The sequence below is a fragment of the Mauremys reevesii genome, linkage group 3 (genome assembly GCF_016161935.1).
Source record: "Mauremys reevesii isolate NIE-2019 linkage group 3, ASM1616193v1, whole genome shotgun sequence".
NCBI lineage: Eukaryota > Metazoa > Chordata > Testudines > Geoemydidae > Mauremys > Mauremys reevesii.
Genome location: NC_052625.1, coordinates 114765169 through 114789030, shown reverse-complemented (window position 1 = coordinate 114789030; position 23862 = coordinate 114765169). Strand labels below are relative to the sequence as shown.

Below are 23862 nucleotides of genomic sequence, written 5' to 3'. Positions count from 1 at the left end.
ACCTATCTAAGCACCGCGGGCTTGAGCTCCCACTGACTTCAGCTGGAGTTGTGAGCACTCAGCACCTCTGAAAGTTGGAAATCAGACCCTATATCCTTTGCCTGCTGTCACACAGCCCTGGTAAAACTCCCTTTGCTGGATACTCACCAGACTACTGTGTTTGGGTCCAACCATACTCGGCCTGTTTGCTCTTATGCGTCCCATGATCTAACTAGGCTGCAGCACTGTCTCTTTTCTTGGCCTCTATGGCACACTTCCTGGTTACATGTTCACTGTTACCCTTTTGTGCAGATGGGACCACATGGCCCAGTTCCCCAGGACCGGTGCTGACCCCCCAGACTCCCCAGTAGTTTGAGTTCACCCTTTCCCAGAGCTCCAACCTCATGGGAACTCTGGGTTTATAGGTCACCTCTTCAGAGACACATGATAGTTGAAGCAAACAGACAGGCTCTGTAAAAATTAAAAACAATCAATCTTTACTATAGCTAGCACAAGGAATATTCTGATCTAGACAAAACAATGAAACTTCTGGATGCATTTCCCTGCCTCAGTTTCCTCACCACTTTTCAGCATTCTTCTAGGGTTACCACATTTGAACATCCAAAAAAGAAGAAATTCCACAGGTGGGTATTTGCACCAGTATCTACCAACTTGCGTTGTATTAATGTGTTGTTATACTGTTATACATGCTGTGCACTACATGTCATCTATATTGAGAATATATAAGAAAAAGTGATATGGCCTCCCCATCCTCCCACCTGCTGCTGGCTCCCTCTCCGCTCACCTCTTCACTGCCCCCTGACTGCCACTGGCTCGCTGCTCGCCTCTTCACCCTCCCCACCCGCCCACCAGCCGGCCACTGGCTCCCTCGCCGCTCACCTCTTCACCACCTGCCCTGGCTCGCCTACTCATCCCCCCACCCGCTGCTGGCTCACTGCTCACCTCTTCACCCCACCCCACTCGCCTACTCACCCCTCCTGCCGCAGGTCCCTCTGGCTCCTAGGATCAGGGGCAGCCAAGGGGTCTCCATGTGCTGCACCTGCCACAAGCGCGAGCTCCGTGACTCCCACTGGCCGGGAAAAGTGCCAATGGGAGCTGCTGGAGCCGCGGAGTGCAGCTTGCAGGCACCAGCAGCGCGCAGAGAGCCCTCCGCCTTCCCCCCCCGACCCAACTCTAAGAGCCAGAGGGACCTGCTGGGGGGTGAGGTGGGGAGTCCCGGCAGTGTTTACCTGGGACGGCTCCTGGGAAGCATCCGGCAGGTCACTCTGGCTCCTAGGGTTGGGTCGGTTCGGGGGGCGGTGGGTGGAAGAGGGCTCTCTGCCCGCTGCAAGCCCCGCCCCCGCAGCTCTGATTGGGCAGTAGGAGCCGGTGCAGCACGCGGAGACCCTCTTTGCCTCTGTGCCTAGGGGCCGCCCACACCGCAGGCTCCTGCTGGTGAGCGGGCGCTAGGAGCTGCCCCAGGAAGCACCGCCAGCCCCGGGACCTTGGTGCACGCAGTGAGGTGAGTAGTCCCCGATATCGGGACAAAGTGCGTTCAACCAATGTGGCAAAATCCCAGACGTTTATAGATATTTTAAAATTCCTTCTGGGCGGCGATTTAAGAACCAAAAAGCCGGACATGTCTGGGAAAACACAGACATATGGTAACCCTACATTCTTCAGGCTTAGTTCAGGTCCTCTAAGGAGCAGAATCCCCACTCCTGCTCAAAGCTTCTCCTCTGAATCATGGAGTCTCTCTCCCCCTGCTCTGCAACCTGTTTCCTTCCTCCTCCGCTGGCCCCAGAGATAAAAAGACCCCTCTACTACAAAAGCATGCTGCTCAATTCCTCTGTCCTGCCCAAGCTGCCCGTGCGTCTGTGAGCCCCTCCGAGTATCTCAGGGCATGTCTATACTGCAAATTTACATAAGAGCAGATGCACTGGTGCAGCTGTGCTGCTGTAGCATGTCTGGTGAAGCCACTCTAAGCAGAATGGAGATAGCTCTCCCGCAGAGGCACCAATTATCTAATGTGCTGGGGGGTGCTCCCCTGGCTCCATCCTAGGCCTCGCCCCCACTCCACCCCTGCTCTGTCTCTTCCTGCCCTGTTCTCCCCCTTCCCCAAGCACACCCCACTCTCACTCCTCCCCCCAGCGCCTCTTGAACGCCGTTGAACAGCTGATCACCGGCATGCGGGAGGCGCTGGGGAGGAGGGGCAGGCGCTGATCAGTGGGGCTGCGGGTGGACGAGAGGTGCTGGGGGGGCAGGGGAGGGGCTGATCACAGGGCTGCCAGTGGGTGCTGAGCACCCCTCTTTTTTTTTTCTGTGGGTGCTCCAGGGCTGAGAGGCAGTAGCTATTTTGGCAGGAGAAGCCAGGCGGTTAAGGTTGATTTTTCACACCCCCGAATGACATAGTTATACCAAAGTAAGTATGGGAGGTCTACACTACCGCTTAAGTTGATCTAACTTATGTCGCTCAGGGATGTGAAAAAGCCCCCCACCCCTATCCCCAAGTGATGCAAGTTTTGTGCTGTCCACACCAGTGCCACTCTACTACCAACATAGCTTGTGTTTCTCGCTGAGGTGAAGTAATTATGCAGAGGGGAGAGTGTTCTCCCATCAGCATAGTGTGACTTCACCAGACACGCACCTGCGCCGATATAACGCTTTAGCATAGATTTGCCCTATGTGGGGTAGACCATGCCTCAGGTTCTGTGGCTTTTAAGAACCAGTGTTAACACCTGAATTCTTTGTTCACTCACTGGGGGATTTCCCTCTTTTCAAATTTCTTGGTCTGGTTTCCCTATGCTTCAGTCATCCCATTGTTCCGAGGTGCTTTCATCTGAATTGGAGCCACTGTTCCTGGTCTGGGAGATACCTGAGGATATGACAGCAGGTCATAACCACAAAGGTTAATCCAATTTGGAAGTGGATTAAGCTAAAGCAAAAAGGTGCTTAATGATGAGGAATAAGAGTGGCAACATGGAAAGCTAGTGTGGAATAGCTATTTCACCACAGCTTCCCTGTGAGGTCATGCTCTTATTGGAGTCAACATATCTTCCTTGTTGCAGGGGCACATGTCACATGTACAGAAGGGAAAAGGGCTGGAGTTGAAAACTTTCATTCAAAGTCAGCCCTTACCTCTAAAGCAATGGCATTCCTCTTGCTGCTCTGAGCATCAGCCAAGTGAGTTGGGATTATTTAAGAGCTGTGTGAGGGGTTTCTTTTGTCATAGGTTGAGTATTTTTTCTGGAGTATTCCCAGCCCCTGCCCATCCAAAATGGGAGTAGTCCAGCTAAGGACTAAATCTGACTACCCTGCATCTCAGCAAGATACTCTGCCATTAGAATGCTGGTCTGCCTGGTAACGCTTCCCTGTCATATAGCTGGCCCAGGGAATTCTATACTTAGATTACTGGGGCCGTTTACTTACAAAAACAATTAAAAAGCCCTCTGTGGTTACATTACCTAGAATGTTTTATATGAAATTTTACCTCAGGACAAGAAATGTATAATCCAGTGATTTTTGGAGTCTTTGATCAATTTTGAAGTAGCAGTGTGCAGCAGGAAACATGTTATACAAATATGCAGTACTACACTAAAATAATTCATCTAGTCAGCAAAGCATTTGATCAGCAGCTTGCAACCTTCACTTTGATTTTAATGACAGAGGTCGAGATGCTGTTAGAATTCAACCCTCCAGGGTAAGAGTCTCCTTTAAAAAGCAAATTGGGACTAATTATTCCTTCTACACCTGCATGTTGCTGTGTTCCTTCAGTCTCTTTCTCCTACCTGCACTTTCAATTCATTATCCTGGTATTCTGTACAGAGATTATCTAACCATCCACAGATTTTGCTGAAATTTGTCCATATAACCCTACACTCGATCAATCAAGATTGACCCTTCTTCTCACAACAGATAACTGCATGAGATTCATCCTAAAGAAAGTGAATCACAATTTCACCTTCTTTTCAGTTTTAATTGAATAATTAGATAGGTTTCTAAAGGGATACAAAAGCCTTGATTATACATTCAAATTATGGGCCAATCAACAGCTCCCCGTTATTAACATTTAGCAGGTTTTCAAACTGCAGCAATACTACGGATGTCTGTCAGCCACAAATGCTCAACTATATGAATAAACCCCCTAACTCTTCTGTCTTATGGAGAGTCCTTTGTGTTTCTGCTCAGTGCGGAAAAGGGATAAGGAAATTATGCATTACAACAATTGCTATTTCACCATTGGGGATGACAGGAAGCAACGCAGGTCCATTTTACTTGCAACACCAAGTGAGAATTCTACTGTGAAAATATTGTAATGTTGATATACAAAAGGTTTCTGCTACAGAGTTTTGCTGATTATCTAAGGAGAAGACTGGTATTACTAAAAAAACAAAGCAAAACCAACTTTGCTTTTCTTGAAAATCTTCTGGTCACAAATATTCATTTGGCAGAAAATGATAATGGTAACCACTCAAAATAAAACTATGCCAAAAATTTAATTTACAAAGATATATATTTTTAAAAGCCTTCAGCAAACCTACCTCACACCCAGGGATATTTTTAACTGCAAGCTCCACAAGCAGTTCTACAATACCAAATTTTAGGTCAATGAAGAAAAGGTTCTGCAAACTCAGGTTCTCTCCTGCTTACAATATACAACTCACAAAGGTGAGCAGCTGAAATCTCGAGTCTTGAAAAAAAAAAAAAGGGATAGGTCTCAGCTACTATTTTAATAAACCAACAGGACAGTACAGTCCTCAAATTCTATCAGTGATTAAAATAATAGCCTCATTATCAAAAGTTAAATAAGTTAAAATGATATCCAGGAGCCAAAAAAAAAAAAAGAAAAGAAAAGAAAAAAGAAAGTTCTACCTAACAGTCCCAAGTACAGAATGTTTTGGGCACTTCTTCTAAACATCCAGGTCAAAGTGCTAGGCTTACTGCCAACATGAGAAATCACATTCATGTTACAGTTTAAGTTAACTGTTCTTACAATCCCTATGTAATGACCTAAACCTAAACTTAATTTCCCCAATACTAATTTGTCCCTACTGTTACTCACACCTTCTTGTCAACTGTCTGTAATGGGCGACTCTCTTAACACTTCAAAAGTTTTTCCTCCCTTGGTATCTTGCTGTTAATTGATTTATCTCATAGACTGACCTCACACTTGGTAAAGCAACCCCCATCCTTTCATGTATTTATGCCTGCTCCTGTATTTTTCACTTCATGCATCTGATGAAGTGGGTTTTAGCCCACGAAAGCTTATGCCCAAATAAATGTGTTAGTCTCTAAGGTGCCACAAGGAACAACCAAGCTGGGAACGAAAATATAGAATGAAGTTTATGTTTTGCTGTTATTTAAATCCCGATTAAAACCAAACTCTGAGAATGGAATATATTGGAACTCTAGACAATGTGTGTATAAACTGTTCCAAGCAAAATGGGCATTTAACCTGCTTACAACAAAATTAAATTAAGACTGGTAGTTCAGGGGGAAAAAAATCCCGCCCTTAATACTGCTGTGATTATTTAAGCAGCAGTCAAATGTACCAGACCAAGGAAAATAACAACAGTCTGAGGGAAATGCTTCCTGGAACTCTGAAGAATCTGAAACTTCTAACACTATAAACTGGCTCTTTGAAAATCTGTCAGAAAATTGTACTAACAAAGCTCCCGGGCTTTTTAAAAAAAATGTGCTGTGATGCATGGATGTTCAGTGAAATTTTAAAATTGTGCACTGACTTTTTAAGAATATGTACATGGTTAAAATAAATCAGCTGACCTATGGAATATTAAACAAACAGCTAAAGTTATCAGAATCCATGCCTAGATTTAACCAACTTTCCTTTTCCTGAAAATGTCCACTGATTTTTCGGATATTTCTGGACCCCAACGGTCACCCTGGAAATGTACTGCATCTGGTTAAAAGTACTTTGTCAGCCTGGACTTCCCAAGAAGAGCTCATGAATATATGAATGCCCTTTGTTAAATTCATGTCATGTTCTGCCTTGTGAAAAGAGCTACTATTTCAAATAAAAAGTATCTTGTTTACCTAAACGCTATTCTGATAGAAATACAAGCTGAAATCCTTACACAAGGCAAAAAGTTTCCAAAGAAGCTAATTTAGTGTGTTCTAACACTATGAAACCTACTCTTGGAAAAGCTTGCTTCAGAATACTAATGTCTTTACAGCTTTCTTAGGAGCAAAGAATTATGTTTTATGGTGCACATTTTATACCATAAACAATAATATATTAAGCTACATATTTCACAAGAAATACAGGAATAAAAAACACCATATACATGGAACTTGGCTGATTTAACATTGTTAATAAGATATTACCATTATTTTTTTCTGGCTCTGGGCCAGATTCTGCTACTATCACTCATACAGAAGAGACGGATCACTCAGCAAGTAAGTCCCTCTTTAAATCAACGGTATCATTTACGAGGCAAGATACTGCTCACCCAAAGTAATGGTATTACAATTGGGCTCCTTGTAATTTTAATTGTGCAATATGAATGTTACATTAAACAACTGTTTTGTTTAATTTCCTTTATTTCTTTTACAAAATGAAAAGAATTTAGTGGTGCCTAGTAATGTTTGCATTTAAATGATCACAATTAGACTTTTATACCAAATTCAGGTCAATGTTATGAGAATGGGAGATTTCCAACCTTTGCTGTTGCTGTCATCTGTCTGAAGACAGTTTCTCTGAGGCTGGATTAACAGGGCACTGGCACATCTATGTACATTATGACTGCAGTATCTTTGGGGGGCGGTGTGTGTGTGTTAGGGAAGGAGATAAGACGGGGCAAAATTTTCAAAAATGCCTGCTGCAATTCTCCTTCCTGTTTGCTGCAGCCAGGTGTGGACCTCATCAGTGTTTGGGCATCTGTTCATCTGCATCTTCCCTCAGTGTAACAATTCATGTCTGAAGATAGTGGATACAATGCCGTGTTAAATGTTGTCATTTCTGTGTAGTTCACCAACCCACAGCATTGCCCTCTTGTGTTATGAAAATGTTGTGTGGTGTCTGTCTGTCAAGGAAGTTTTTTTTCTTTTCAATAAAAATTTTCTTGGCTTTGAAAACATTATTTATTATAGCAGATAGTGATAGATACGCCAAGTAAAGAAGAAAAAGCAAATGATATTATTATTATTATTATATATAGATAGTAAGCAGTAAGTGCCCATGCAACACTCCCATGCAAAGCAAACACATTACTGTTGGCTTTTCAAATTCTTTGGCTGTGCATATTCAGCCTCAGGACTTGAACCTCGGTGGTCATGCCTCACTGCCTGTTTCACCTTCCCCTTCACAAATATTATGGAGGGGCTTCCCTGTATTGCCAGGTGGGGCAGGTTGTGCTGGTGACACTCATCAGCAGAGTCCTCAGCAGATCGGGCTCCATTTGCCACAGAAATCGCGATTCACAGAGAGTAACAGAAAGACACTCACAATGGCGTGCTCTGTGGGATAGCTGCCCACAATGCAGCGCTGCAACTTGTAAGTGTAGCCAAGCCCTAAGTGACATAGGAACCTATTTTCAAAAGCAATTTAGGGCTAGATTTCCAAACGGGCCTCAGGATGCAGGTAGGTGGCTACTGGGATTTCCAAAAGTTCTTCAGCAGGTTAAACTCCTAACTCCCATTAAAGTCAATGAAAGACAGGAACTATGGTGCTTACAAATTGCTACTCACTGTAGCTGCCTAAGGCAGCGATTATGTTCCTAGAGGCTACTAATTTGTGCAAATCGTCATGTCTTTACTATTAGCTTGTCCCTCACCCTACCTCCATTTTATCTGTTTATCCACCTGATGCATCGTGTCATAATCAGAGATCATTCGCTTTCCAGGGCCCCAGTCCTGTAAAGTTTGTGCTTTACTTTATGAATAGCGCTTATAATAAGCATACGCTTAAGTCTCTGCAGTGCTGGGACAGGGACTTGTCTTCATTTTGCATGTCTTTTGTAAAATGCATTGATCAGGGCTTTTAGGTGATTCGACAATAGATAATCATTCGTGTTTTTCAATGAGTGCTACAATCTCATGTAAAATTGCAAATGCACATTGACTCAGCTAGGGCTTGGGAACAGCAACTTTCAGGCCTGTCAAATTGGCTGAAGAAAATGTGCAATAATGTCACAGAAAGTCCAGCTTCATTAGACTAAACTAAAAATCTTTGATGCCCAATGAGCACATGTGTGCACACACACATACACATATCTATTTGAGGTAATTCAGCTTAAAACAATAGTGAGGGGACACTAGAATTTTGTTTCTTATTACAGTGATAAAAGCATTTATTTTCCTCAGTTTCCATCACATAAAGAAGATGAAGGGATTTTGTTCAAACATCAGAAACCAATTTCAGGCCTGGTCTAAAAACTATTTTTGTTTCAATATAACTCCGTTGGTTAGGGGTGTGATTTTTTTTTTTAACTGAAATAGTTAACCTGTACCAGCCCTAGTGTGGACACTGTTATACCAGTATAATGGTGCCTTATACTGGCATAGCTTCTTCCCCTTCCCTACTGGAAAAAGCTATACCAGCATAAGCACCTTTATACTGCTGTTACTGCATCCACGCTAGGGGGTTGTCCCACTGTTAACTATACTGGTATACTTTAAGTGGTACAACTTGTGTGTGTACACAAGGCCTTTGGACAGACAACATACAGAGAAAAATTTAGTTGAGTAGTGAATGTTTCAGTAACTTTGAAAATGGAAACAGCTTTGCAACTTTCAGGTTTAGCTTGTACAAATGCCAAGTGCTATAACTTAATTACAAAAAAGAAAGAAGGAACAGGTAGTTTACTTGAGAAAATGAATAAAACTCTTAGTTTTCAATGTCCTTAAGCTTCTCTTTGACCCAGGTTTTGTCACTGACTTCAGTGAAGAAATTTAGGGCTGGAAGGGACCTTGAGAAGTCATCAAATCCAGCCCTCTTGGACCACATAAACCGAGATCATCCCTGAAAGATGTCTGGCCAACCTGTTCTTAAAAACCTATATGGACGGGGATTCCACAGCCTTCCTTGAAAGCCTATTCCAGATCTTAACTACCCTTGATTTTTTCCTAATATATAACCCACATTTCTCTTGTTGCAGATTAAGCCCATTACTTCTTGTCCCACCTTCAGTGGACATGGAGAACAATTGATCTCCACCCCCTTTATAACAGCCCTTAAAACATTTGAAGACTTATGAGGTCTCAGCTCAATCTTCTTTTCTCGACACTGAACAGGCCCAATTTTTTTTTTAAACTTTTCCTCATAGGTCAGGTTTTCTAACCTTTTATCATTTCTGTTGCTCTCCTCTGGCCACTCTCCAATTTGTCCACATCTTTCCTAAAGCATGTGCACCCTCCCACCCCCAATCCATTAGGCCAGTTTCCTTGTCAAAGAGGAAATTATGTTGGTTTGGCATGATTTGTTCCTGACAAATCCATGCTGGCTATTCCTTATAACCCTATTTTTCTGTAGGCACTGAGGGGAGGGATAGTTCAGTGGTTTGAGCATTGGCCTGCTAAACCCAGGGTTGTGAGCTCAATCCTTGAGAGGGCCACTTAGGAATCTGGGGCAAAAATCAGTACTTGGTCCTGCTAGTGAAGGCAGGGGGCTGGACTTAATGACCTTTCAAGGTCCCTTCCAGTTCTAGGAGGTAGGTATATCTCCAATTATTATTAAAATTGATTATTTAATAATTTGTTCCAGTATCTTTCCAGGTAATAAAGTTAGGCTGACTGGTCTATAATTCCTCAAATCTTTCCTCTTTTAAAGAGAGGTACTATGTTTGCCCTTCTCCAGTCCTCTAGGATCTTACCAGTCCTCCATGAGTTTTCAAACATAATTGCCATCAGTTCCAAGATTGTTCAACAAGTTTCTTAAGTACCCTAGGATGAATTTCATCAGGTCTTACCAATTTGAATACAGCTAACTTATATAAATATTTTTTAACCTGTTCTTTCCCTATTTTGGCTTGCGTTCTTTCCCCTTGTTGTTAATATTAATTGTTGAGTATCTGATCAGTATTAACCTTTTTAGTGAAGACTGATGAAAAACAGATATTAAAATCTTCAGCTTTCTTGATGTTATCAGTTATTTACTCTCATTCCCCCCTAAGTAGAGGGCACATACTTTCCTTCATCTTTCTCTTGCTCCTAACATATTTTAAAAAAACCTCTTATTGCCTTTTATGTTCATTGCTAGGTGTAACTCATTTTGTGCCATTGCCTTTCTGATTTTGTCCCTACATGTTTATGCTATTCTTTTACTCCTCCTCAGCAATTTGTCCATGGTTCCACTTTCTGTAGGATTCCTTTCTGATTTTCAGGTAATTAAAGAGCTCTTGATGGAGCCATATTGGCCTCTTATTGTTCTTCCTATCTTTCCTTTACATCGGGCTAGCTTGCAGTTGTGCCTTTAATATTGTCTCTTAGAGAAGCTGCCAACTCTACTGAACCACTTTTTCCCTTAGATTTTCTTCCCATGAGAGAACTCCAGAGGAGTATCTGCAGTAGTTTCTGTTTCTCTCTCTAACCCCCAATCAAGATCTTGCCTTTGTTATTAATTAAAATCCCACCTGGTGCTCCTGCATTGGTTATTTAGTTGTACTGGATTGGGATGTTGGAAAGTGATGGAAGATGGATCCACAGCTACAGCTATAAGGAGAATTATGGCAGAATATGAAAGGAATTCCAGCTGCCCACTTCATATAAACAGAAACTACTTGACAGTGATTATAATTGTACAGTGTGTCAAAACTGCATCGCTGCAGTAAGACTAGAGAATATTAAATTGTTTTTAGAAAGCCAAAAGATGTGTTTTGTACTACCAGATGGGACTGACTTATATTACATATTGTTCAGAGTGCCAAATTAATGTTAAGGATATTTAAAGCAGGTACATTTATAGATCCATTGATATAACGAAAAAAACCTTATCTTAGGTCCTCTTAAGTGTATGTTCCTGTTAATGTTTTATATGTCAAATATTCAGAACTGGGGTCTCATTTTTTTTTAAGAGCTGTATAGATACTTATAAAGACATGGTTTATTCTAGTTTCAAGTGGCTTAAGTGAAATGGCTTCCACCTTTTCCTATTCTAAATTCTTATAGAACTGATTGCCAGGAGGTGCTTTCTAATATCCAGCATGTATTTTCCTTTGCTCATTTTTATACCATTACCTTTGCTTTTAAGTGCCTCTCCGGACTGTCCTAAGCCCCTCCATTTAGGCATTTATGTCTTCCTCCCTTTAGCTGCACATGGATAATTCCCACTGATTTCAGAGGGAGCCACCTGTGTTATCCCTTTGCTCCTTGTGCCAGCAAACTGTTTTCACATCCCTGTTAAACATCATTTAACTTAATGACAAATATACCGTTATTTTAGTCTCTCAGTCCCCACTCTGCCTTCAGCCTCTTAATAATGAAAGCCCTGCTCCTGCAGACTGCTTCATGCTGACAGACCCCTGCGCAGCTTGCAGGACTGGAGCCTCATTTGCTATCCCCTGAATTCCAGCTGCTGGCATCTTTCCAACACTGGTGCACCAAAAACTGTATGCAGCTCCCCAGTAGTACAGTCCAGGAAACAAGTGCTTATAAAACAACCCTGGATGTAACCTTTCATATCACATTACAAAGAAACGGAGACTTAGCAAATTCCTTTTACTTATGGCAACTGGATTCCTCAGCTTGGGTACATTTTAAGGGTACAAAAATTCAGCAGCTAGGTAGGGACGTAAGGTGATACGCAATGTGGCACTCATCACACTTACAAATCAGGGAGGGGAAGTGTTAATTGGTTAAATAATCATGTTACAATATGTTAGGATTGGTTAGTTAAATTTCAGTAAAATGATTGGTTAAGGTATAGCTAAGCAGAACTCAAGTTTTACTATATAGCCTGCAGTCAATCAGGAAGTAAAGGGGGGAATAGGAACAGGGAATGAGGGTCAGGGAATTGGAATCATGTTTTGCTATGGGGAGCGGGAATGGGAACAGGGACACAGGCAAGGCTCTGTGGTGTCAGAGCTGGGAAGGGGAACACTGAAGAAAAACTGGAATCATGCTTGCTGGAAGTTCACCCCAATAAACACTGAATTGTTTGCACCTTCAGACTTCGGGTATTGTTGCTCTCTGTTCATGCGAGAAAGACCAGGGAAGTGAGCGGGTGAAGGAATAAGCCCCTAACAGGAAGTTAGAGCTAACCCTTCTGTAACATAGAGAATTAATGGTTAAAGTCACTGCTGCAGCGCATCTGAGGGTACTCACTGAGTAACCGACACAAACCAGAGCCCAGAGTGCAGATGAGAGAGGTCATGTGGCAGAAGAAGCACTAAAGGCTGAGCTCTTTTTACCCCAAAATGTGTTGTAGTCTGCATAACACTGAGGTGGCATACTATCCTGTTCACAGATATCTGATCCCATCAAGTGAATAAAGAGATGCTTCCTTGTTTGCCCAGTGTGGGATGCTTGGCTTGGCTTCAGTGGTGGTTATGTTCTTCCCCCGCATCAGGATCTCCAGTCTGGAATACTATGTAAAGTATCTCTCCTCTTTCTAATGTCGGGAAACCCAAACCTCTCTTCCACACATGGTATACTTTAGGGTTACCATACATCCGTATTTTCCCAGACATGTCTGGCTTTTTAGTTCTTAAATCACTGTCCGGGAGGAATTTTTAAATATCTAAAAAATGTCCAGGAAAATACAGACATATGGTAACCCTAACAAAGTCCCCGGGCTGGTGGCGCTTCTTGGGGCAGCTCCCGGCGCCCGCCTGCCAGCAGGAGCCTGCAGTGTGGGCGGCCCCTAGGCACAGAGGCAAAGAGGGTCTCCACGTGCTGCACTGGCTCCCTCCTGCCCAATCAGAGCTGCGGGGGTGGGGCTTGCAGGCACCGGCAGCGGGCAGAGAGCCCTCCCCCCTCACCCAACCCAACCCTAGGAGCCAGAGGGACCTGTCGGATGCTTCCCGGGAGCCGCTCCAGGTAAGCACCACCGAGACTCCCCACCTCATCCCCCAGCAGGTCCCTCTGGCTCTTAGGGTTGGGGGAGGGAGGGCGGAGGGCTCTCTGCGCGCTGCCGGTGCCTGCAAGCCGCCCTCTGCGGCTCCAGCAGCTCCCATTGGCGCTTTTCCCGGCCAATGGGAGTCACGGAGCTCGCGCTTGTGGCAGGTGCAGCACATGGAGACCCCTCGGCTGCCCCTGATCCTAGGAGCCAGAGGGACCTGCGGCAGGAGGGGTGAGTAGGTAAGCGGGGTGGGGTGAAGAGGTAAGCGGTGAGCAGCGGGGGTTAAGTAGGTGAGCGGGGTGTGTGAGAAGGCCAGCGGTGGGCAGTGGGGGTTGAAGAGGCGAACAGCGAGGGAGCCAGCGGCGGGTGGGCAGGCGGGGGTGAGGAGGCAAGAAGCGGTGAGTCAGCAGAAGGCGGGAGTTCTCAGGGTGGGCATGGGGGTTTCTGGCAGGGGAGTGAGTAGGTGAGTGGCAGGAGGGAGGAGGCGAGCAGTGGGTGAGGGACTGAGGAGGGACACAGCAAGCCAGCGGTGGGCCCGGGGGTGAGGAGAGGTGCAGTGGCGGGGCCAAGTGGGGGCGGAGCAGGGGAGGACTGTGGGCGGGGCCAACACCCCCTGTGGAGTGTCCTCTTTTTTGAATGTTCAAATATGGTAACCCTAGTATACTTACACAGCAAGTAGGCAAAATTATAAATGCCCTGGGGTTCACAGATATGAGTCCTGGTGCAATCTAGGAATCCATATGCAGATGTCATGAATTTATTAATTCCTCAGATTTCTATAATAACTGGTGGTTTTAGCTAATTAGTAGAAAGCCATTTCCCTATGGGTTTTAAGACAGTGATCAGCAATGGAATATAATACCTTAAACATGACATGTCCCACAGAGACAACCATTCAGTCATTGTCACTTGTCTGGAGTCTATTCAACAAGATTTTAATCCTACCTGAAATCACATGCTGTGGTAAATTCTGCTCCACCTCCCAGAGCTTTTCCTTGAACTAATGCAACACTAATCAGAGGCAGCCTACACAGGAGAGAAAGACAGAGAGGATTTTTATACCCAGAGTGTATATTTTTAATACCAATGTACAAATAATGAAAGGACTCAGGCATTATATTTCTGAAGTAAACAGAAGTCATATCATTCAAATGCCTTCAATCTCTTAATCTATACATGTAAACAGAACAAAACTGATCACTGCATTTATGCTGCAATATTTATACCATGCTGGAACACCAAGAGAACAAAGCATCTAACGGAATAACTGATTTTTTAGACAAAGGAAATGCAGTAGATCTAATCTACCTTGATTTCAGTAAGGCATTCGATACAGTTCCACATGGGAAATTATTACTTAAATTGGAAAAGATGGTGATTAATATGAGAATTGTAAGGTGGATAAGGAACTAGTTAAAGGGGAGACTACAACGGGTCATACTGAAAGGTGAACTGTCAAGCTGAAGCGAGTTTACTAGCGGAGTTCCTCCAGGATTGGTCTTTGGACCAATCTTATTTAACATTTTCATTCATCACCTTGGTGCAAAAAGTAGGAGTGTGCTGATAAAATCTCCAGATGACACAAAGTTGGGAGGTATTGCCAATATTGAGGAGGACCGGAATATCATACAAGAAGATCTGGATGACCCTGTAAACTGGAGTCATAGAAATGGGATGATATTTAATATTTCATGCATTTAGGAACTAACAACTAGAATTTTTACTATAACCTGGGAATGTATCAGTTGGAAGTGATAGAGGAGGAAAAAGACCTGCATGTATTGGTTGATCACAGAATGACTATGAGCTTGCAATGCAATGTGGACATGAAAAAGGCTAAAGCAATCGTAGGATGCATCAGGTGAGGTATTTCCAGTAGAGACAGGAAAGTGTTAGTAGCATTATACAAGGCAGTGGTAAGACCTCAGCCGGAATACAGCGTGCAGTTCTGGTCTCCTGTGTTTAAGAAAGTTGAATTCAAACTGGAACATGTGCAGAGAAGGGCGACGAGAGTGATCAGAACAATGAAAAACCTATCTTACAAGAGAGACTCAAGGAGCTTGGCTTGTTTACCATAACCAAAAGAAGGCTTAGGGAAGATATGATTGAACTCTATAACTATATCAGAGGGATAAATACCAGGGAGCGAGAGAAGTTATTTAAGTTAAGCACCAGTGTTGAAACAAGAACAAATGGATATACATTGGCCATCAACAAGTTTAGGCTTGAAATTAGATGAAGGTTTTTAACCATCAGAGAAGTGAAGTTCTGGAACAGCCTTCCAAGGGGAGCAGCAGGGACAAAAAACCAACTTGTTTTAAGACTGAGCTTGATAAGTTTATGGAGGGGATGGTATGATGAGATTGCCTGCAGTGACATGTGGCCTATCGACAACTGCTAGTAGCAAATATCCCCAGTGGCTGGTGATAGGACACTAGATAGGGAGGGCTCTGAGTTACTACAGAAAATACTTTCCCAGGTGTTTCGTTGGTGGGTCTTGCTGACATGCTCAAGGTCCAACTGATCACCATATTTGGGGTTGGGAAGGAATTTTCCCTCAGGTCAGATTGGCAGAGATCCTGGGGGATCCTGCAGCCTTCCTCTGCAGCCTGGGGCATATGTCATTTGCTGTATTAACTAAATACCCTGTAATCTAAAGTCTTTAAATCATGATTTGAGGAGTTCAGTATCTCAGCCATAGGTTGTGGGTCTATTACGGGAGTGGGTGGGTGAGGTTCTGTGACTTACAATGTGCAGGAGGTCAAACTAGATGTTCACAATGGTTCCTTCTGGCTTTAAAGTATATGAGAGTCATCTTCATTAGTGAAACAACCCACTATTCTACCGTGAAACGTATCTGCTAATGAATTATACAAAATATTGTTAATTATTTATCTAGCCACGTAAGTGCGCATAGAAACAAATAAAAGTCCATTCCAGTACCTCAGTGAGATTAAGTGGAGACCTAATGTGCTCACAGATGATTACAAGCATTGGGAGTGGTGGTAAGAGAAACGGAGGACATGGGTTACAACAGAAAGGTCATTTGGGTTTTTTTGGAAAATAACATGCACATCTGTCAAGGCTGATTCCCCACTCTGGCACTTTGAATGCAGAATGTGGGGGGCCCGCAAGGACTCTAAAAATTAATACAGGCCACTCCAGACTTGTACTAAACTTCCAAGGTTACAGCTTTTCTCTGACCTTGGATTGGTAGATGCTGCCACCACCCAAGTGCAAAACCCCTTTGAGAACCCAGGAAGGCGCACTTGGGAATTCCTTCCTGTGGGGTAACCTCAAGCCCTTTCACCTCCCGCTCCCTCCCCAGGAAGAGCTGAGAAGAAAAACAAAGGAAATCAGTGGTTGCCACCAGCTAATTAAACAACATGTGCACAACCCTCTTAGGCAGGGTTTCTCAAACAGGGGTCGCCGGTTATGTAGGGAAAGCCCTTGGTGGGCCAGGCCGGTTTGTTTACCTGCCCCGTCCACAGGTCCGGTCAATCGCAGCTCCCACTGGCCACGGATCACTGCTCCAGGCCAATGGGAGCTGCTGGAAGCAGTGGCTAGTATGTCCCTCGGCCCACGCCGCTTCCAGCAGCTCCCATTGGCCCAGAGCAGCAATCCGTGACCAGTGGGAGCCGCGATTGGCCAGACCTGCGGACGCGGCAGGTAAACAAACCAGGCCAGCCCGCCAGGGGCTTTCCCTACACAAGCGGCGATCCCTGTTTGAGTAACCCTGCTCTTAGGACAGAAAAATCCAATTCTGTTCTTAAAAAAGATAAACTTTATTAATTAAAAAAAAAGAAGAAAATGCATCCCGGATTTAGGCTTTTGCTAGATTTAATAAATAAATAAATAAATAAACAAACCTACAAGAGTTAAGCATCAAGAATAGTTCTCTTGAGGTCCAGCTTAAAGGTTACAAGCAAAACAAAAGCACCCTGGGGTTAGCACAGAGGAATCCGCAAGCCATAAAGAAATAAAAGGGATAAACCTAATTGCGTCTTCCTAGACATTTCCTGATCTACTTACATATCTAGAGTTTTACATGAGTAGTTTCTAGATATAATACTGATAATTTTTCATACCTGGCCCAAGCTTCTCACAGCATAACTGCTCCCTGTCTGCCTCTCCCCGGGAGAACAGACAGACAGATAGACAAAAGGGAAGTCTTGTTTCAATTTTAAAAAGTACTAGTCTTCCCATTGGCTCTTTTGGCCAGGTGGCCACTCACTTCCTTTTTTACCTCTGCATTGCACTGAGACTTTTTAACCCTTTACAGGTAGAGCAATTAGAGAACAGCTACTAAGAGGGATTTTATAGCTACTAGCTGGCTGGGTGTCCATAAAAGGGAGCTCTCCCTCCCCGCTTTCATTTATCACAACATCCTGAGGATTTTGGTTGAGGGTGCTTTACATGAAGGCTGGGATGATTTTTTAAAATACTGAATTTGATCCACTTCCCTTTTCTACCAGCAGAAGCCTGGACTATGGGGCCTCTGTGGCAAAAAGTCTGCCTTTAGGAAGTAGTGGTGGGGTCAGCAACACTAGATTGATCTGAAGTCATCCAGCAGAGTACAGAAAGTGGGCAGGGCTGGATGAGGTGGAGTGTAGCTAGGACACCGAAAGAATTCTGTGATTGGGAATGGTTTCTAGGCAGCCTCTGCCTGCACATCTCCTATAGAGTCTCATTCATCAATGAAACTGCCCTTCATTGGCAGAACCCCTGAAGGGCAGAAGCAATTTGTAGCCTTTACGATGGCCGTATCTACCTGTACCCGCTGGGGGGAGTCTCGTCCCATTGTTACTTCAAGGTCAGTAATACTTTCATTAATCACACTAACTAACTTGAGGCCTACCAGGAAATTGAAGCAATTGGTCAATACCTGTTTACATTTCTACACAATAGGTTGTGTCTAATTGCCTGACTAAAGGTAATTCAGTGAGTCGATGGGCAGTTTATTGTGAGGTTAAAGAAGAAACCTAGATTCAAAAATAAACTTCAGAATTCTCCATCGTGGGTAGACAGGGAATAAAACCACAGTAGCAGGGACAATTTTCAGCCCCCAACAACGCCTAGGAGCCATCCCTTAGAGAAGCATTCATGCCTGTATGTCTCGCATTCACAGAGACAAGGCACAAGGAGCTTATTGGAGAAGAAGGATGGTCTTGTTAATGCACTCAGATGGGAATCAGAAAATATGGGGTCAATTCCTAGATTTACCACAAACTTCCTGTGAGAATTTAGGTAAATCAATTCATCTCTCTGTGCTTCAGTTAAATAATATCTTTATGCCATCGTTTGTCTGTCCTGTCTATTCTGATTGTATTAGGTAGCATCCATGCAAATAGAGTCCCAGTTCTGACTGAGATATCTAGGCACTACTGTTATACAAACAACAGGTCTACGATCTCCTGGGGAAGCTTACAAAAAGATGTGGAGCTTGGCAGTTAACCCATATCAATGCTCTCTCATATATCGTTTGGAAATATAGAACCTTTTTATCTTCCAAGTGCCCCCAACAAACATCTTGAAAAATGTTAATGACAAATAAAGGACAGAAACAATCCACAGCACAGACTCATTAGAAATGCTATTTCTTGATTTCTAAAGGGATGCTACAAACAAGAAAGAACAAACACCAAGTATGAAAACCTATCAGTGGTAAAAGTGAACTAATATACCCCTCATCTGCACATGTTCCTTCCATGAAGTGGCTGACCTAAAAAAATAAAATACCACACTTGGGTAGTCTGTGTAAGTTTTGCCTTCCCACTTTTGAAAGCTCATCAGCCTCCACTGAGTTAACTATAGAAAACGTGAAGGCCCAGATTTTCAAAGTGACTTCAGCCTGCCCTCCAAATCAAGGCCTGCAATTTTATCTGTGCAAATTTTTGCAGAACCTAAAACTCAGAGTTGTTCGTGCAAATCAGATTTAGAGACACACACGTCACTACCCAACTTGCACACATAAACATGAGATTTTGGGTTCCAAAAGCTTGCACAATTATAAACTGTGTATGTAAATTTAGAGGCCACTTCTGAAAATGTAGCCAGAAATGCACTGCAGTCTTTGCATGATTTCTTCATGGAGAAGAAGAAAGAGAAAATATTACCTCTTGAGTCTGGTTAAGGTGTTTTGCATAAACATGCAGATGTTCATTCCATCCTATAAACAATAAAAAAAATAGAAATATAAAAAAAACAGATTAAACCACCCTAAGATACAGCAAAGGTAGAGAAAATTCTTTTGCTCTCAAACTAGTTTATTATGGTGAAATTCCACTGATATCAATGGAGTTGCTATTGATTTATATTGATGTGAGATTAGAATTAAGAACAGTGTTGATAAGAGACTGTCAAATTTAGTAGACTCAAAATATTTATCAAAGTTAGCAACAAAATATTTGTCAAAGTTAATAGACTCAAAATATTTAGAGATAGTCAAACAATGCCAAATTATCTTTCACAGGACATTTTTTATTTGTTTTTTCCATAAAATAAATAAAACCAAACCCCAAGATTTCAATTCAATGTTGGGTGTAAATTTTCAGTTCTCAATATAAATTTTTGCTTTTCAAAAAACCAGAAAATTTAGACTGAGATGAAAATTTTCCACTGAAAATGTTTCAACTAAAAAATTCTGACAACATCTACTAGTCTCCCCTTTTATATCAGCTTGCAAAGTCTATTAATTGAATTGAACATATGTATTTCTAGAACAAATGTTTCAATTCTGCTTAAGAGAGAGAGAGTGAGCACACTAGTTAGTCCTGTAGTTATGTGGATGAGCCGGAACAAATCTGTGGATAAGGAAACAGATTTTTGCTTCAGTCTTTCAAGTAAAACAAATTTTAATGCCATGAATAAACAGCTCCATTTTGCTTACATATGTATTTTTTGCAAACTCAGTTTTAGTGCTAGTTAAAGGTGCTGTGTTGACTGAAGTTTTCTACTCACAGCAAGCTTATTTCATACTGCCCTGCCAACATGTCTTAACTAGTAACTAGAATGAATCCACCTGCTAGGTGGAAGAACATTTCAGCTTCTCTGACATTTATTTCTGGGCTTCTGAGGGTACGTCTACACTACGGGATTATTCCGAATTTACATAAACCGGTTTTGCAAAACAGATTGTATAAAATCGAGTGCACGCGGCCACACTAAACACATTAAATCGGTGGTGTGCGTCCATGGTCTGAGGCTAGCGTCGATTTCTGGAGCGTTGCACTGGGGTAGCTATCCCGTAGCTATCCCATAGTTCCCGCAGCCTCCCCCGCCCCTTGGCATTTCCGGGTTGAGATCCCAGTGCCTGATGGGGCAAAAATCATTGTCGCGGGTGGTTCTGGGTACAGCCTCACCCCTCCCTCCCTGAAAGCAGCACACAACCGTTTTGCGCCTTTTTTGCTTGGTGAACTGTGCAGACGCCATAGCACAGCAAGCATGGACCCTGCTCAGCTCAATACCGCAATCGTGGATGTTTTAAACACCTCGCACACTCTCGTGCAGTATATGGTGAACCAGGACTGTCATGAATAGTTAGTAAAGGGTTAAAGCATAGTACCTGGTGGGCACCTGACCTGAGGACCAATCAACTTTGTGTCCTTATCTAATAATCCTATGTTTGCAATTCTGTGTGTTTGTATTTTTTTATTCTAATTCTGCTTGTACTGAGATTCTGTATTTTCTTTTTGTTCTCTTAATAAATCAGTCCTCCTGGGTTTGATTCAAGCAGTTTGAATCAGAAATCTCTCCAGAGTGGCTCAGTTTCAAGTGAGGGTGCAGACCAGGACAAGGACCTTCAAACCGAGGCGAGGAGGCGGCGAATATGGCAGCGCGGCGATGACAGTGATGAGGACGTAGACACAGAATTCTCTCAAACCGCGGGCCCCGGAGCGTTGCAGATCCTGATGGTAATGGGGCAGATTCTATCCATTGAACGCCGATTTTGGGCCCGGGAAACAAGCACTGACTGGTGGGACCGCATTGTGTTGCAGGTGTGGGACGATTCCCAGTGGCTGCGAAACTTTCGCATGTGTAAGGGCACTTTCATGGAACTTTGTGACTTGCTTGCCCCTGCCCTGAAACACCATAATACCAAGATGAGAGCAGCCCTCACAGTAGAGAAGCGAGTGGCTATAGCCCTGTGGAAGCTTGCAACGCCAGACAGCTACCGGTCAGTTGGGAATCAATTTGGAGTTGGAAAATCTACTGTGGGGGCTGCTGTGATGCAAGTAGCCAAAGCAATCACTAAGCTGCTGCTACGAAAGGTTGTGACTCTGGGAAACGTGCAGGCCATAGTGGATGGCTTTGCTGCACTGGGATTCCCTAACTGTGGTGGGGCGATAGATGGAACCCATATCCCTATCTTGGCACCGCAGCGCCAGGGCACCCAGTACGTAAACCGGAAGGGGTACTTTTCAATGGTGCTGCAAGCACTGGTGGATCACAAGGGACGTTTCACCAACATCCACGTGGGATGGCCAGGGAGGGTTCATGATGCTCGCGTATTCAGAAGCACTACTCTGTTTAAACGGCTGCAGCAAGGGAATTACTTTCCAGACCAGAAAATAACAGTTGGGGATGTTGAAATGCCTGTCGTTATCCTGGGGGACCCAGCCTACCACTTGATGCCATGGCTCATGAACCCATACACAGGCAGCCTGGCCAGTGGTCAGGATCTGTTCAATTACAGGCTGAGCAAGTGCAGAATGGTGGTGGAATGTGCATTTGGCCGTTTAAAAGCGCTAGCGGACATTACTGACTCGCTCAGACCTCAGCCAAACCAATGTCCCCTATGTTATTGCTGCTTGCTGTATTCTCCACAATCTCTGTGAGAGTAAGGGGGAGACCTTTATGGCGGGGTGGGAGGCTGAGGCAAATCACCTGGCCGCTGATTACGTGCAGCCAGACACCAGGGAGATTAGAAGAGCACACCAGGAAGCGGTGCGCATCAGAGAAGCTTTGAAAACGAGCTTCATCAATGGCCAGGGTACAGTGTGACTGCTGTGTTTGTTGATGAACACCCAACCCCCTTGATTGACTCATTCCCCGTAAGCAACTCACCCTCCCCCTTCGAGTACAGCTTACTTATGCAAATAAAGTCACTCTCGTTTAAAAATCATGAATTCTTTATTAATTCATTATAAAAAAGAGGGAGAGAATGAAGGGTGTGGTTTGGGAGGAGGATAGGAAGGATGGAGAAGGCCGTTAAAAAAATTTCACATTAACGACAGCCTTCTGGTTGGGCTGTTCACGGGGGTGGAGTGGGCGAGTGCACGGAGCCTCCCCCCACGCGTTCTTACACGTCTGGGTGAGGAGGATGTGGAACATGATGAGGGTTGAGGGTGGTTATACAGGGGCTGCAGCGGCACTCTGTGATCCTGCTGCCGTTCCTGAAGCTCCACCAGACGCCGGAGCATGTCAGTTTGATCACGCAGCAGCCCCAGAGTTGCATCCCGCCACCGCTGATCTTCCTGCCGCCACCTCTGATTTTCCTGCCGGTCTTCCTGCCGCCACCTCTCATCTTGGGTGTCTCTCCTGTCCTCACGTTCACTGGCATCTTTCCTGTAATTTGATACCACGTCCTTCCACTCATTCAGATGAGCTCTTTCATTGCGTGTAACTTCCATAATATCCGAGAACATTTCATCTCTCGTCTTCTTTTTCCTCCGCCTTATCTGTGCTAGCCTTTGGGATGGAGGAGGGACGCTTGAAATATTTGCAGCTGCATGAGGGAGAGAAATATTTAAAAAGATACATTTTACAGAACAATGGTTATAGTCTTTCACAGTGAACAGCACTATTCACCTTACATAGCACATGTGATTTCCCTACAAGGTCGCATTTTTCATCTTAATAGTGAGTGCCTGCAGCTCTGGAGTTACAGATCTCACAGACACAGGTCCAGGCATCAGAATTCAACTTGCATGCGGCCATGGTAAGCCACTGTCTTTCGGCTTCTGCAGTGATTTATCCCTCCCCCCCAATGCATGGCTATTACCACGCTAGCTCCCTGCTAATCAACACCCTTCCCACCCCCCCGCCCCCACTGCATGGCTGGTAGCTTGGGGAAGATCGCGGTGACCAAACACAAAAAGATCATCGGCATTTCACTCCTCCTCCCCGCAGCTATGTGCAGGAAAGGATTTTTAAGCTGCTGCAGTCCACGAACCCAGTAGGAAAATGGCCATCCCCCTTACTTAAATTCCTGATTTTTAACCAGGTTATCCTGAACGATATCACTTTGCTGAGGATCACACAGCGAGATAAAGAACGGATGCTTCTTGAATGCCAGCAATCACCGGGACCATACGCTGCTATGCTTTGCCATGCTATGATACCTGATTACTTGCTACATGCATGGCGTGGTAAAGTGTCCTACCATGGTGGGCGGAACAAGGCTGCCTTGCCCAGAAACCTTCTGCAAAGGCTTCTGGAGTACCTACAGGAGCGCTTCATCGAGATGTCCCTGGAGGATTTCCTCTCAATCCCCGGACATGTTAACAAACTTTTCTAAGTAACTATACTGTCTGCGAATGCATCCCAAGTCCTCAGGGCAAATCAATCATTAAAAAACGCTTGCTTAAAAAACAATGTTTGCTATTTGCAAAGGTACACTCACCAGAGCTCCCTTCCATGGCGTCATTGTCTGGGATAGTTGCTTGGGAGGAGGGTAATTCCGTCAGGGTGATAAAAAGCTCCTGGCTGCTGGGGCTCACGGAGTGCTGTGTGCTCTCTGCTAGGTCGTCCTCCTATTCTTCATCTTCATCTTCCCCGTCTGCATAATCCTCAGACATGGCAGAGATTACAACCCCCACCTCGGAATCCACGGTCAGGGGTGGGGTAGTTGTGGCGCAGCCCCCTAA

The 23862-nt window shown here is 44.1% G+C and overlaps 1 protein-coding gene and 1 long non-coding RNA gene across 4 annotated transcripts in view; one reads left to right on the top strand and one right to left on the bottom strand.

Annotated features, from left to right (window-relative positions):
* ECHDC1 (ethylmalonyl-CoA decarboxylase 1) overlaps nt 1–23862 on the bottom strand; it is a 47821-nt gene that overhangs the window by 1323 nt on the left and 22636 nt on the right. For all 3 annotated transcript variants that reach the window (XM_039530301.1, XM_039530300.1, XM_039530302.1), the window contains exons 4-5: nt 19111–19163; nt 13940–14020 (exon numbers count right to left, since the gene is read on the bottom strand). In XM_039530301.1, coding sequence (XP_039386235.1) covers nt 13940–14020; nt 19111–19163 — 134 coding nt within the window. The remainder of the gene's footprint in view (nt 1–13939; nt 14021–19110; nt 19164–23862) is intronic.
* LOC120400942 overlaps nt 17675–23862 on the top strand; it is a 114147-nt gene continuing 107959 nt past the window's right edge. Inside the window, exon 1 of the long non-coding RNA XR_005596180.1 lies at nt 17675–17807. This is a non-coding gene — a long non-coding RNA (uncharacterized LOC120400942). The remainder of the gene's footprint in view (nt 17808–23862) is intronic.